Raw genomic sequence first — 14,575 nt, 5'->3', positions numbered from 1 at the left:
GAGAGGTGTGTGCATGCACCCTGCGGCACCTGAAGCTGAGCACCGACCCCCGTCTTCCTGGCAGCTCTTTCCTGTCTCCGGCACTGCGCGCAGCCTCCTGGGAAAATGGAAGGGATGGGGAGGGAGTGATGCTGGTCAGCTAGCCAGGGGGAGTGAAAGAAGCTGACAGTTCCACAGAGGAAAATTCAGAAGAGAAAGACTTACTAGTATGAAGTAAGGCTAAGGTAGTTAAGTCTGCCTTTCTGTAAGAGGAAATCGTTTTCTAGGAGTAGGAAAAAGGCTCCGACCATTTACCCTGCTGTTTGCAATAAAGATCTAATTGGAGTATGTTGTTATAATTAATGCTCACATTAATAGGCCAGGTTTCCCCATTGGGGAATTTATAGTGTGGCCATGCAGTGTTACAAAAGAAAACAAATATCTACTTCGCAGACCATGGGATGGGAAAGGAAACCCCTCTTCCGCTTGGGGGAGGCAATTGCTTACCATGCAGCTTGGCTCTCCGGCATGGAAAAGCCCTTTCTCAAAAGGGAAAGGCCGCCCTCTCCAACGAGGGAGAGGAAAATAAGACCATGGGTGAAGAAATCAATTAGGGAGGCAATTGAGATTGCGGGCAGAGAAACCAAGTAGGGAGCAGAAAACAACTGTAAGGTAATAGGTCAGAAGGGGAATGATGAGAAGAGGACAACCGCACCCCTGGTCTCTCACTCAGGAGAAAATGAGAAGCTTCAGATGAAAGAGTGGCCAGAATAGAGATAAGAGAGTAGGCAGAAGGGCGTCTAGCCAAGAGGGGCGAGGCCTAGGTCTTACCAAGACCACCTGGGTCCAGCACCACTTACCATTGGGGAGATCTAAAACCCATCCTTGCCCCGGTGGCATTGAGGGTCCTCAGTTCTTTCTGCGGATGCAGTAAAGAATTACAAATCAGTGAGATTTAGGAAAAGTAAGATTTATTGAAAGTACATTTCAAGAAAGAAAGGGGTTGTGTCAGAGAAGACTGCAGCCTTGTAGAACTTCTGTGTGAGTCATATTGGCTTCTGGATGTGTGTTTACAGGGGTGGTGCTAGATGATTGGTATGTGAGGTCATTTTGATTGACATTTGGCTGTTATATAACCCCTTGCCTACTGTGCATGTAGTTACCTAGAATGCAGTCTGTTATAATTAGATTAATGAACTTCCAGGCATATGCATGATATTATAATGATGGGATAATGAGGCTAAGGTTATGAGAAGGTTAGTGTAGAACTAACTGCACTAGTACTTGTGGCTGGACCAAACCAGTGGCTATTTTATGGCTTTTTACTTCTTCATGCCTCATTATGTAGGGGTAATTTCTAACTGTAAAATGGGTGTTTCAGGAAGGTCCTAAGGGAGGTCTTTGCAGGGGGCCTTCATTCCCCAGTCACTCATGTCTACTTAACAACCTAACAAATAGATTTGACAAGAGTCTCTGTTGTCAGTGAGTACTCCTGACATAAAGTATAGAAAGTATAGAAAGGATACTTTATCAGTATCACTTTCGTTTGTAACTGTTGTTTTCTCTTACAGGCAAACATTCTGAAAAAGGCTCTGCATGGAAATGGCTTGCCTTACAATGACGGAAATGGAAGGAACATCCATGTCTCCTGTACATCAGAATGGTGATATTCCTGGAAATGCCAATTCTGTGAAGCATATAGACCCAGTTCTACAAGTGTATCTTTATCATTCCCTTGGGAAAACTGAGGGCGATTACCTGAAGTTTCCAAGTGGGGAGTATGTTGCAGAAGAAATTTGTGTTGCTGCTTCTAAAGCCTGTGGTAGGTTTTAAAAATAGTTTGTTTGTTTTTTTTCTTCTGAAGAGATCATTGCTTTAATCATACTACTCTAATACATGTTGTATACTGTGTGTGTGTGTGTTTTTTTAATGCTTATATGGCTAACATGTGTTTTCACATGTATAAAAAAGGAGAACATCACTAGAGTAGAATTTAAGGTAAATCTGCCTTGGGCTAGTCATATAGACTACATGTTTGTGCTTCCTTAAAATTCATGTTGAAACCTATTCCCCCAAGGTCATGATATTTGGAGGTAGGACCTATGGGAAGCAATTAGGTCATTGGACAGATCCCTCATCAATGAGATTAGTTCCCTTATAGAAGAAACTCCAGAGAGCATCTTTGCCCCTTCTGCCATGTAAGGACATAGTTAAAAAGAGAAATCAAAGATGAACCATCTATGAACAATGAGTGGGTTCTCATTAATGACACTGAATCTGCCAGCACCTTGATTTTGTACTTTCCAGCTTCCAGAATTGTGAGAAATTTCTATTGTTTATAAGTTACTTAGTCTATGGTATTTTTGTTACAGTATCCCAAATGGACTAAGACAAAAATTGGTACTGAGAAATGGGGGGATGCTGTAACAAATACCTAAAAATGTGGAAGTGGCTTTGGAACTGGATAATGGGTAATGGAAGAGTATAGAGGTGCATGGTAGAGAAAGCCTACATTCTTGTGAACAGACCTTTAAAGGCAGTTCTGGTGAGGACTCATGAAGAAGAGGAGAGCTGTAGAGAAAACCTCAATCTTCTTAGATAATACTTAAGTAATCTTGAACAGAATGTTCGTAGAAATACGGATGGTAAAGGCCATTTTGATGAGGTCTTAAACACAAATGAGGAACATGTTATTGGAAACTGGAGAAAAAGCAGTCCTTGTCGTGAAGTGGCATAGTACTTGCCTGAATTGTGTTTGCATTTTAGAGTTTCGTGAGCAATGAAATTAGATCTTTACCTTAGCAAACTGTTGAAGATGCAGGTTGGTGAATCCTGACTTTATATTAAAATGCGGAAAGAGAAAAATGACTTAAAGATGGAATTGTTCAGCAAAAAGAAAGCAAAGCTTAAAGATTTGGAAAATTCTCAGCCAATCCATGATGTAAAAAATGAGAAAGTGTGTTCAGAAGAGAACACTAAGGAGGTGGCCAAGCAACCATTTGATAATTAGTGTGGATTAGCCATCTCAACAGATTCCAGGAGCTGTCCCCTGAAATAGTGGAAGAATGACTCTGAAGGCAATTCAGAAATCATCAGGGCTGCCCCTCCTACCACAGGCTCAGAGCGCAAGGCCCTGGATGTCAGATCATCAAGTCTAAGAGACTTACTCTCATGCCCGAAGGTCTAATGGAATTTGTCCTATTAGGTTTTAGACTGGTCCCTGCTTGGGACCCATCATTATATTCTTCTTAACTCCTTTTGGGATGTAAATGTCTCTCCTATGCCTGTCCCACCATTGTATTTTGGAAGCACATACCTTGTTTAATTTCACAGGTTCATAGCTGGAGAGAAGTTTGCCTCAGGATGAACCATACTTGAGTCTCACCCAAATCTGATTTTGATGATATTTAGATGAGACTTTGAAGTTCAGAGTTTTGAGTTGATGGTGGAATGAGTTAAGACTCTGAGGGCTGTTGGGATGGAATGAACATATTTTGAATGTGAAAACAGAGACTTACGCATGTGGACAATAGACTAGTGGTTATGACAGGGTAGGGACTGGGAAGAGAAGAGAGAATATTTGCCGAACAATAACATAGAATACTACAATATGTCCTGTTGGTCACAAATATTACTTTTCCTTTATTCAGTATTGAGAATAAACTTTCCCCTTCCTCAAAGAGGGTACCCAAAAGTTGTCATCCAGTCACAGCATCGGCCTCAAAATCCAGGCTTTCCTGATATTCTCTGTGTCATGTTCAGTTATTATTCTGCTTGGTCAGAAATCTGTGAACTGGAGAGACAATTATCCTCACCTCATATCTACAGCCTTGACAAGTTATATGTAAAATATAGGATATGAGATAATTTTCCATAGCATAGAGACAACAAAGTTTAGACTAAATAGCTATGTCAAGTTATCTCTTGGAACCCTCCCATCTCTCTCTCAGCCCTTTGCCAGTTACTCTTCCTTGACTGTGCTGCTCAGATACCTAGTATACCTTCTCTTCCCATCCCCAAATGCCCTTCATTGTATCTAGCTGCAATCAAAACTTATATTAACAACCCTTTTTAGTATGGCTTTGATTATTTGATAAAATATTTTATAACTTATAAAGGAGTTTTAATATTGAGATATTTGTATTTAATGAAGTATGTTGATCTATAGTAGTCTCTAATTATAAAAGTTTTTAGGAGAAATATATATATGTAAGTGACTTTTATTTTTAATTCGGTGCCTAAAGAGTAGAGTGGAATATGGAGTTAATGTTGCAGCTGCAGAACATGTTGTCCAACATTTTTTCAGTGAGTTAAAATTTATTGACACTGCGCCAAGTCTTTTACACATGTTATTCAATACTTACAACATTAGGGTGTGTAGGTACTGTTCTCTTTCTGTTAAAGATGAGAAAATTGCCCAAATTACTCTTTTTTCTTTAACCTGACCTTAGAATTTCTTTTGATGGTTTTGGAAGTAGAGTTCTCAGGGCCCTAATCTTTAACACTGAAAATTGTGACCAATCGAGATGATTTAGGCGTTCATTCAGCATTTGGCAAATGAATAAATGGGTTGGCTCTGCTGTGGAAAGAATTAAATCAGAGAATAACGAAAGGCTGTAAAGTTGGAAACCATTGTCAGCTCTGCTTTGATGTGAGCAGTATCACCAAGATCTCATTAGGATAAGATTGTTTTTAAGATGTACCTATTTAGAGTTAGAACCAGCATTTCTAATCACTGGTTTTTGGAAATTTGATTATGACATACTTTGTAGATTTCTTTCTGTTTTCTCTGCTTGTGTTTTGTTGGGCCTCTTGGATCTATGAGTTTATAATTTTCATGATATTTGTGTACTCTTGTTTCTCATCTTTTGGACCTCATTAGTTAGACCTTTTGATATTTTCTGACGTCAGTTTTTTTGATTTCTTTTTAATCATTTCCATTACCTCATCATGTTCATCTTTTGTTCTACCTTCTTTAATAAGTAGAACATATTATAGTACTTCATTTAACTTTCTTTATAGGTAATTCTACCATCCATGTCATTTTCGGTTATTCTTCTACTGATTGATGTTTCTTCTAGTTTCTATTCTCTGGCTACTTTTAAGATTTTTTTTCTATTGTTGATCTTCAACAGTTTGACTGCAGTGTACATATGTGTTGCTTTGTCTTTATTTTACTTGGGCTCTCTGAGCTTGTTGAGTTTGTGGGTCAGTGTCTTTGTTTAAGTATGGAAAATTCTTGGCTGTTATCTCTTCAATTACATGTAAATTAGGTCCATTCAGTTAGGGAAAACAAAAAATAATTACTTACATTCCTGGGTCTTTACAATGGAACCCATGTTACATGTCATCTATTTTGCTAAACACTTTATTCATGTTATCGTATTTTATCCTTCCAACTATTCTGTTAACTCATTTTTATTCTCTTTATAAAGATGATGGCATACAGGCCTAGGGAGATTAACTATCACAAGTTTACCTAGTTAGTAAATGCTTGAGCTCAGGCTTAACTCATATCTAACTCCAAGGTGACGCTGTATAACTTGGTCAGTACTATTCAAACTGGAACACTTTTGGAATGAAAAGATATGTTATTAATAATTATGCTGGGACACTAGGCATACATCAAAATTATCTTTGTCCAGTCAGGTTACATGCTCATTCTGTAACATGCTCATGTCTGTAACTCTATGCTGTATAGCACCTCTTTTTTCTTTTCCGTATAACTATTTTAGCACCAGGAGCATTTGCAGTTGATCCTCCATGCCTATGCACATTTTATGTACTCCGCCTACAATTACATAGAGTAGCTAAATCCTCATGTGCTTTCAGCTTATTCATTACCTTTTCAGAAGCCTTCATTGACGTCTTTACTCCATTTGACTTCATGATAATTTTTTTTTCACCTTTGTTAAAGAAAACCAGAGCCAGGCAGAAGTTAAAGTGATGAAGATGGATTTTGTTTAAAAACAAAACAAAACAAAACAAACAAAAAACGTATTGTAATTGGGGAAGATTATTCACTATACAAGGGGGCATAATTCTGAATACAACCTGAGCAAGCTGGGATTTATAACTAAGGAGCCTGTTAGGTGGGGGCATTGGTGAATGGAACATTAAGAGGAGACATCAAGTCTAGGGGGATTCTGGCTGAGGATTCTTGCTCAAGGCAGGCCAAAGTGATCAGATATTACCTAGTAAGGAAGAGGAGTTTGATATAGCAAAGGTAGGGAATTGTTGCTAAAGGGACTTAGGAGGATTCTTGCTAAAACTTGATTCTATAAGGAAGTACCTGGATGGGCCTTACTGGGGAAGGGTTCAGAGGAGCCTGACTAAAATTTGGTCAAGCAAAGAATCTTTGTCACCTCTTCTCTGTACTACTGTGTTTTCTTATGGTCTACTATCATTATACTTACCCTCTTGAGTTATAATTCTCCAGTGGCTTCTCTGTGTCATCTACTACACTATGAGATTCTTAAAGTTAGGCACTATTTTTCATTTTTGTATTTCCCATATCCATCTTGTGCTTGTTATAGTAGTGATCCCCAGTCTTTTCGGCACCAGTGACCGGTTTTGTGGAAGACAAATTTTCCACTGACCCCGGGGAGGTAGGGCGGTGGGGATGTTTCAGGATGATTTAGGCACATTACATTTATTATGCATTTTATTTATATTATTATTACATTGTGATATATAATGAAATAATTATATAACTCACCATAATGCAGATTCATTAGGAGCCCTAAGCTTGTTTTCCTGCAATTAGACAGCCCTATCTGGGGGTAATGGGAGACAGTGACACCCAAAATGTGTTGCTTATGTCCAGTTTACTCCGTAATCTCATTTTGGTTGCTGTCACTGCAGAAAACACTGCTTCATGAAGATGGGATGTTGGAAATGGAATCAGGCTTTCCAGCACTTTTGTGGCAAACTCAGGATATTCTGCCTTGACTTTAATCTATAACGTATGGAGATTTGAAGTTGTCTCAAACATACTTTTAAGGCCACCATGATTTTCAGTCTCAAGCAGTTGATCCTCTTCTGGTACAGACAAAGTCAATTCACCTAGCTTATTCACAAATGGGTCGCAGATCCATTCCTTCTCAGTTCAGAGGTCTTTTGTGGTTGGGAAGTAATACTCAAACTCTTTTGAAAGCCAAGATAGGTGATCATGCACCAGCTGGGAGAAAAAAGGCCCTGATTCTCAGTCTCTCTCAAAATCTCTGTTATTGTTTGAAACATGTCAAAAATCCCAATGTTCACTCGTTGCCCCCATAATTCCAGTTTGGCTTTGAATGCAGCCACTTTATCTGCCATCTTGAACACAGTTGTCGTTCTCCCCTGAAGTGACAGATTGAGTTGATTAAGCAGATTGAATATGTCACACAAGTAAGCAAGTTTTGCCACCCATTCTGTGTCACTGAAATGTGCTGCCAGTGGTCACTATTTTTCTAAAAGAAATCTCTGGAGCAGCTCTCATAATTGAGAAACTCTGGCTAGCGATTTACCTTTAGAAAGCCATCCACTTCTGTGTATATGAGAAGACGTGTGTGCTCTGCATCCACCTCCTCACTGCTGCACAAACAGATGTGAGTCAAGGGTATGTACTTTAATGTGGTTGATAATTTTAATCACATCCCGCAAAATGTCATTAAGTTCAGGTGACATTGTTTGGCTAGCCAGCATTTTTCTATGGATGACACAGTGCATAGACTCACATTCAGAAGCAACCTCTTTGACCCGAGTAGTGAAACCAGAAAGCCGTCCAGTCATGGTAGCCGCTCTGTCCATGCATATACCAACACAAAATGACTAATTCAGTTTTCTCGTTATGTAATCATTGAAAGACTTTAATGGTTCTGCACCTGTGGTGTTGATTGGCAACAAAAGTGCACATAACATATCCTCATGCACATCCTTCTGAAAAATATAGCACACAGAAACAAACATTGTTGCCTTGTCAACATCAGTAGACTTGCCAAACTGGATTGTGTACCACAGTGACTCATTAACCTCTCTAACAATTATGCTTCTGCTGCTTCATCGGTTTGTCTAGTTATTGTGCTAGCCAAAAGAGGAACACGTGCCACCTTTTGAACTACAGCCTCTCCTAAAAGTTCACAACAAATGTCCTTAGTAGCAGGCAGGATCAACTCTTCACCAATAGTAAAGGGCTTCTTAGCTTTAGCAATGCGGTTAGCCACTAAAGGGTGATGCTCTCAGTGCAGACACATTTGATGAAGTGGTGGCCTTCAATAATTGTTTCTGTTCTTCGTGTTCACATTTAAAAACAAAACAAAACAAAACTCCAAAGTGTTATCTTTTAATACAGGGTGCTTGGTCTCCATGTGGTGAAGCAGTTTTAAAGGTTACATGATTTTGTTGGATAGCTGGTCGCCACATATTATACAAAGTGAGCTTGGAGAATATGAATCACCTGTTGCAGTGAACCTGTAATTTAAGTAGGACTCTTGGTATTTTCTTTTAAATATAGCTTTCTTTTTGCTGGCAGTCTTAGAGTCTTATGCTGTCTCATCATTGGGACTTTCCCGCTTTTCAGAGAAGCTCCCCAGTAGTGTTTGTTTTTTACTCATTTTGGCTAGAGCTTACCAAAAATGTGACTAAGACAAAATGTGCAGTATGGGAAAGAGGCATGGGCCGATGTGGTAAATACAATAATGGACGAGCCATGCGCAGACTAACATAAGTGTTGGATTCTGACTTAAAGCCTGTCACCAGATGCAGCTGTACAATTGAAGTACATCAACTCGCTTGCCACTATAAAGCCTATCACCAGATGCAGCTTAATTGTCACTTGCAACTCTCTGATAGGGTTTTGATATGAGTCTGCAAGCAATTGATTTATTATGGTCTCTGTGCAGTCAGACCTCTCTGCTAGTGTTAATCTATATTTGCAGCTGCATCCCAGGTCAAGTGTCACTGCCGCAGCTCCACCGCAGATCATCAGGTATTAGATTCTCATAATGAGCGTGCAGCCTAGATCCCTCTCATGCTCAGTTCACAGTAGCACTCTCTTTTTGTCTTCATAACTTACTAAAAATTCTTAGTATTTATCTGTGCCTTTTTTTTCTGGATCAGATTTTAAAAAGGCTTGTTTTTTTCATTAGTCATTGCTAATAGCTTTTATTTGTTGATTCTCTTTATTAAATTTTTATTCTGTTAACTTCTATTCTGTCATGTCCCTTCAGCTGTCTTTGGGATTACTCTATTGTTTGCCAATATTGAGTTAGGTAACTTAGGTCAATCTGTTATTTTCTAATATAAGCACGTTAAAGCTACAGTTTTCCCTCTTGAGCAACATTTTAGTCGTATTTCATAATTTTTAATACATGATAATGATCATTGTAAATACTCTTTAATTTCTGTTGTTATCTCTCCTATGATCTGTGAGATATTTAGAAGAATTTGTAAATACAAGAATGAATGTAAGGATATAGTTTAAAAGTTGTTACTGAATAATGTTTTTATATGTAACTTACTGAAATTATTACATACCCATGAGTATACAGTTGTGTAATAATCTCAATAAAAATTAAAAATTTTTGTTTTCGGTGTGTCAAGTTGGTGTCATTTTTGCCTGTAGTGGAAAAGAATAAAATAAAAATATCACTAAAATAAAAATATTTTTGTTTTCTTGTCTTCAAATAAATGTGATTGGAGAACATGCTCAGTATGATTATTCTCTGGCATTTTTAGAGACTCGTTTTTAATCCCCACATGATTGTAGTGGAGTGTGTGTATGTATGTATGTGTGTGTGAATGTTCTGTATGTGCTTGGAAATAAAAAGCATTAATTGTGTGCCTTAGATGTTTTATATAGTTTTTAAAAATTTCAGCGGCCTTCAACCTTTTGTTAATGTCCCTCCAAAAATATCTTTGAAAACACATACCATTGTAATTTAAGTTGACAATTAAAATTTTTCATTCTAAGTTTAAATAGTGCAGAGCATATAAGTACGAGTGTATTGTATAAAACTTGACATTTAAAAATAAAGCTATTTCGCTGTTCTCTTAAAAGTATCCAGTAACTTCTAAATATTTTAGTTATTTGATGCTTTTCTCAATTAAAACACACAGATTTGGATCAATCTTTCTGTAGAGACAACTGAAAAAATTGGATGATGTATTTTTTAAAATCTGCTTGAAAGAGTCCCTTAAAATATAGGGGAGTATCTTAAAATATAGAGGAAAAAGATATTTAATTAAGAATTCAATGTTAAGTCATGTTGAACCAAAAGATTTTAACTGCTACTGCATTTTGTGCTGATTTCGAATTATTACTTCAGACCCACTACAAATTATAGATGTTAATGTAATGTACTTTTAATTATTTGTAATCATTTCTTTTTCTGCTTCTTTCCTAGGAATCACACCTGTGTATCATAGTATGTTTGCTTTAATGAATGAAACAGAAAGGATGTGGTATCCACCCAACCATGTCTTCCATGTAGATGACTCAGCCAGACATAATGTACTCTACAGAATAAGGTACTTTTCTCTTTTAAAGTGACTCGCTTAATGGTAAAAAGACAAAGTGGGAGAAATTATTGAACACATTTTTTTAATTGCGAGGTGCTTAATATCAGACCAGAACCAATCAGCATTTAATCTTCTTCATTTAAGACTCTGTTTCTCCACTAGAGGAAATATTCACACATCTTCTTTAACTAGAAAGTTCTGAGAATAAAGCTGTTCTGGTGAGGTGCTGCTTTACTACTTATGGTTATAATTAAAAATTTTAAAGAGTGAGCATGGCTTTACCAGCAAATTCCTAAATGTTTGGAATACTGCTAGTTTCCCAGGAAATTCGATGTTTTATGTTTTATGTTTTATGTTTAATTTCACAGCTCTTCTTTTTTTACAACTTTTTACAAAAGTTGAAATGAAGGAAGGACTTTGCCAGTGTTTATTACAGCCTCAAATTATAAGTTAATTTGTTTAATAATTTATGATAATATGTAATACCAATCTAGAGAAATTCAGAGGTACTTCTCTACTCAGAAGGTTGAAATAAAGAAATGAGTTTGATCTATGTCTCTTATGAAATAGATCCATTCAATACAAAGAGTCAGTGTTGCATAGTAAAAAATAGCATGGACTCATTAGTAATTTTAAAAAGAAAAGGAAGCCTTAATTACCCAAGACTCAAGTGAGACATCCTTACCATGATAAAGGATATCTATAAAAAACATGTAGCAAATAATATTCTTAAATGATAAAATGTTAGAAGCAGTCTCTTTAAAATTAGGAATAAGATAGAAATAAGGATAGGATCTTCTGTTTAGGATTTTAGTGGAGTTCTAAACAGTACAGTAAGGTAAGAAAAAAAAGGTTCATAATTGACAAAAAGAAATAAAAAGTCATTATTTGGAGATATGATTGTTAACATAGAAAATAACAAATCTACAGGCATCAGTAATAAGCATATTTCTACATTTCTCTGTTTCCTGTTGCTTCTAAATTCTGTGCATGAAAGAAGGCAGTATATTGATTTTACAATTATGTTTCTTGTATCTTCTACCTATATTTTTAGTATGATCTTAATCCAGATTTTCTTTGGTTCCCAACCTGTATTTAGTGCTGTTAGCTGTGTTTTCTAATTATGGGATAATACCTGTTGGTATGCTGGAAGTGGTTATATAAACATAGTATGTTTGTATTTTAACTGTTTGGAGGCTGACAGAATGTTTTAACTGTTTTGTAGATATTACTTTCCTTACTGGTATTGTAATGGCAGCAACAGAACCTATCGACATGGAATATCTCGAGGTGCTGAAGCTCCTCTTCTTGACGACTTTGTCATGTCGTACCTTTTTGCTCAGGTATAATTATATTATCTTACTTGTACATGTGTTAAATGATAAATATCTTGCTGTGTAGTGTACCTTTAATCAGGAAAATCTTCATATATGGGAAAACTGATGTTCCATCTTGCATAGGTGCAAATAGGTAACAAAATTGAATCTTTTAATCACTAATTTTAACCCTGTGGTTTATGGATAATAGAATCTCTTTTACAAACATTCTTTGAATTGGCCCTTTTGAATTTTCTTTTTTTATTTTAGTGCTTTAGATTACTTTAACAATTTCACAAAGTTTAGACTGAGTTTTACAACATGATTCATATAGACATAAGTGGCTGGACTATAAGTAAAATTTCTTTAAAGAAGTTTTTTTAATTCCTGAACAATTTCAGACTTAAATAGTGGAGAATGAAATATTAAGATACTAGATGCTGCATAAAAAGTGAGCTATAATAGTTTGTGTAGCTCCTCTTATGAGGGTGGCTGGATGTTGATACTTAGTCTGAGAGCTGGGTTCCAGTTATTTGTTTATTAATAGTATTATGTTAAATTTTTGTAGTGTATTTGAGCATTTCGTAATGCTTTTTACAATCTATTACCTTGATTTAAATGGTAATTGAAGTGTTTTATCATTAAATAACTTTTGTTTTTATGTGCCAGAAGACTAAGGAGTAAAAAATAAAGGAAAAAAAGGTATTTGTGCTTTTGGACAAAGATACGTTCTTGTTATCTCTAAGGTGTCAGATTAAGGAGTTCTAAATTAGATTTGCTAATATCATAAGAAATAATCCCACAGATCCTCATGGCTCACTTTTCTAAGATTTGTAGTAGGTCTAGCTCAGTTTGTGAACAACAAAAAATATTTCTCTTTTAGGATATGAGAACAACCTACTTTTTTTTATTGTGGTAAAATATACTTAATAAAATTTACCATTTTAACTATTTTTGACTAGATGGATCAGTGCCATTAATTAAGTACATTTCACATTCTGGTGTAATCATCACTAGCACTTATCATCAGAACATTTTTTATCTTCCTAAACTGAAACTTCAACCCATTAAATAATAACTCTCCATTCCTCTCTTCTTCTGGCCCCTGGCAGGCACCTGTCTAATTTCTCTGTGACTTCTCCTATTCCAGGTACCTCATTTAGTGGAATTATACAATATTTATTCTTCTGAGACTGGCTTATTTCTCTTAGCATAATGAATTCAAGGTTCATTCATGTTATAGTGTGTGTCAGAATTTCCTTCTTTTTTAAGGCTGAATATTCTCTTGTACATAGTACTAGATCTTGTTTATCTGTTCATCTGTTGATGGATACTTGGGTTACTTCCATCTTTTGGCTCTTGTGAATAATGCTGCAATGAACATGGGTGTACATATATATCTTTGAGACCCCACTTTCATTCCTTTGGATATATATCCAGAAGGAATTAATTGAATCATATGGTAATTCTACTTTTAATTCTTTTGAGGAACTGCTATACTGTTTCCCATAGCAGCTGCACCATTTTATATTCCTATTAGCAGTGTACAGTTGTTCCAGTTTCTCCACATCCTCACCAACACTCACTTACTTTTTTTTGGATAATAGCCATTCTGATCAGTGTGAAGTGGTATCTTGTAGTGTTGATTTGCATTTCCCTAGTGATTAGTGATGAGCATTTTTTCCTTAAGCTTATTGGCTTATGAAATATATGAAATATATTATGAAATATATCTCTTTGAGGGAAATTTCTATTTAAATCTTTTGCTCATTTTTTTAATCATTTTTTTGTGTGTTATTGAGTTATAAGTATTTTTTATTTTCTGGTTATTAACCCTTTATCAGATATATGAGTTGCAGATATTTTCTCCCATTCCATAGGTTTGCTTTTCACTTTGTTCATTGTGTCTATGCACAAGTTTTTAATTTTTATGTAGTCCAATTTATCTATTTTTTATCTGTGCTTTTGGTGTCATAGTTAAGAAATCATTGCCAGATCTAATATCATGAAGCTTTTCCCTATATTTTCTAAGTGTTTTATGGTTTTAGCTCTTACAGTTAAGTCTTCGGTACATTTTTAAATAAATTTTTATATATGGTGTAAGATAAGGGTTCAACTTTATCCTTTTGCTTGTGGATATCCAATTTTCTCAGTACCATTTGTTGGGAAGACTCTTCTCCATTGATGGTCTTGGTACTCTTTTCAAAAATCATTTGACCACCAGTCAACTTTTATTAAGCTTCTTTTGTTTCAGTAACCATTAAGAAAAGAGAGAGAGGGGCTTTTGAGAATGGTATACTATGAGGTTATGACTTTTTGCTGCTTTTATCATTATATTATTTCATCTATACTGCAGAACTGATTTATTTTGGTGGCATGTTAGTTAAGTCTCATTAATAAGGCAAGTTTTCCTAAAGTATTCATTCATTTATTTTATCCTAATACTAATACTATGATATCTCATATTTTTGATCTAGAGAAATTATAGGCGATTTCCCATTTTGTTTTACTAGGAAGGATTTTCATATTTAGGATAGCAAAATAATTTCACCATGGAATCTTAAATTGTGTCTAGACAATACTATATGCATTTTTCTACTTTTTAGTGTTTCTATTTCTGTAAATCTGTGTCCCCCCAAAAAATAAAATCACGATTAACTTATTCTCCAAGTGTATTGATATCAAATTAGACTGTATGCATATTAGAGACAATAAAGTGAATTTGACCAATGACATTACCAGAGAGTAAGACTGTTGACTTTTTAAATTAACTAAAAAAA

General features: G+C 35.8%; 1 protein-coding gene across 3 annotated transcripts in view; it reads left to right on the top strand.

The window, feature by feature from the left end:
* The window catches only part of JAK2 (Janus kinase 2), a 90,771-nt gene that overhangs the window by 32,048 nt on the left and 44,148 nt on the right, over positions 1 to 14,575 (top strand). For all 3 annotated transcript variants that reach the window (XM_039883242.1, XM_039883389.1, XM_039883307.1), the window contains exons 3-5: positions 1,551 to 1,801; positions 10,365 to 10,488; positions 11,705 to 11,822. In XM_039883242.1, the coding sequence (XP_039739176.1) occupies positions 1,576 to 1,801; positions 10,365 to 10,488; positions 11,705 to 11,822 (468 nt within the window). In that variant the 5' untranslated portion in view covers positions 1,551 to 1,575. The remainder of the gene's footprint in view (positions 1 to 1,550; positions 1,802 to 10,364; positions 10,489 to 11,704; positions 11,823 to 14,575) is intronic.

This window comes from Pteropus medius, unplaced genomic scaffold, assembly GCF_902729225.1.
Source record: "Pteropus medius unplaced genomic scaffold, Ma_sr-lr_union100, whole genome shotgun sequence".
NCBI classification, from domain to species: Eukaryota; Metazoa; Chordata; class Mammalia; order Chiroptera; family Pteropodidae; genus Pteropus; species Pteropus medius.
The sequence above is the reverse complement of the archived record's forward strand: the minus strand, read 5'-3'. Positions and strand labels throughout refer to the sequence as shown.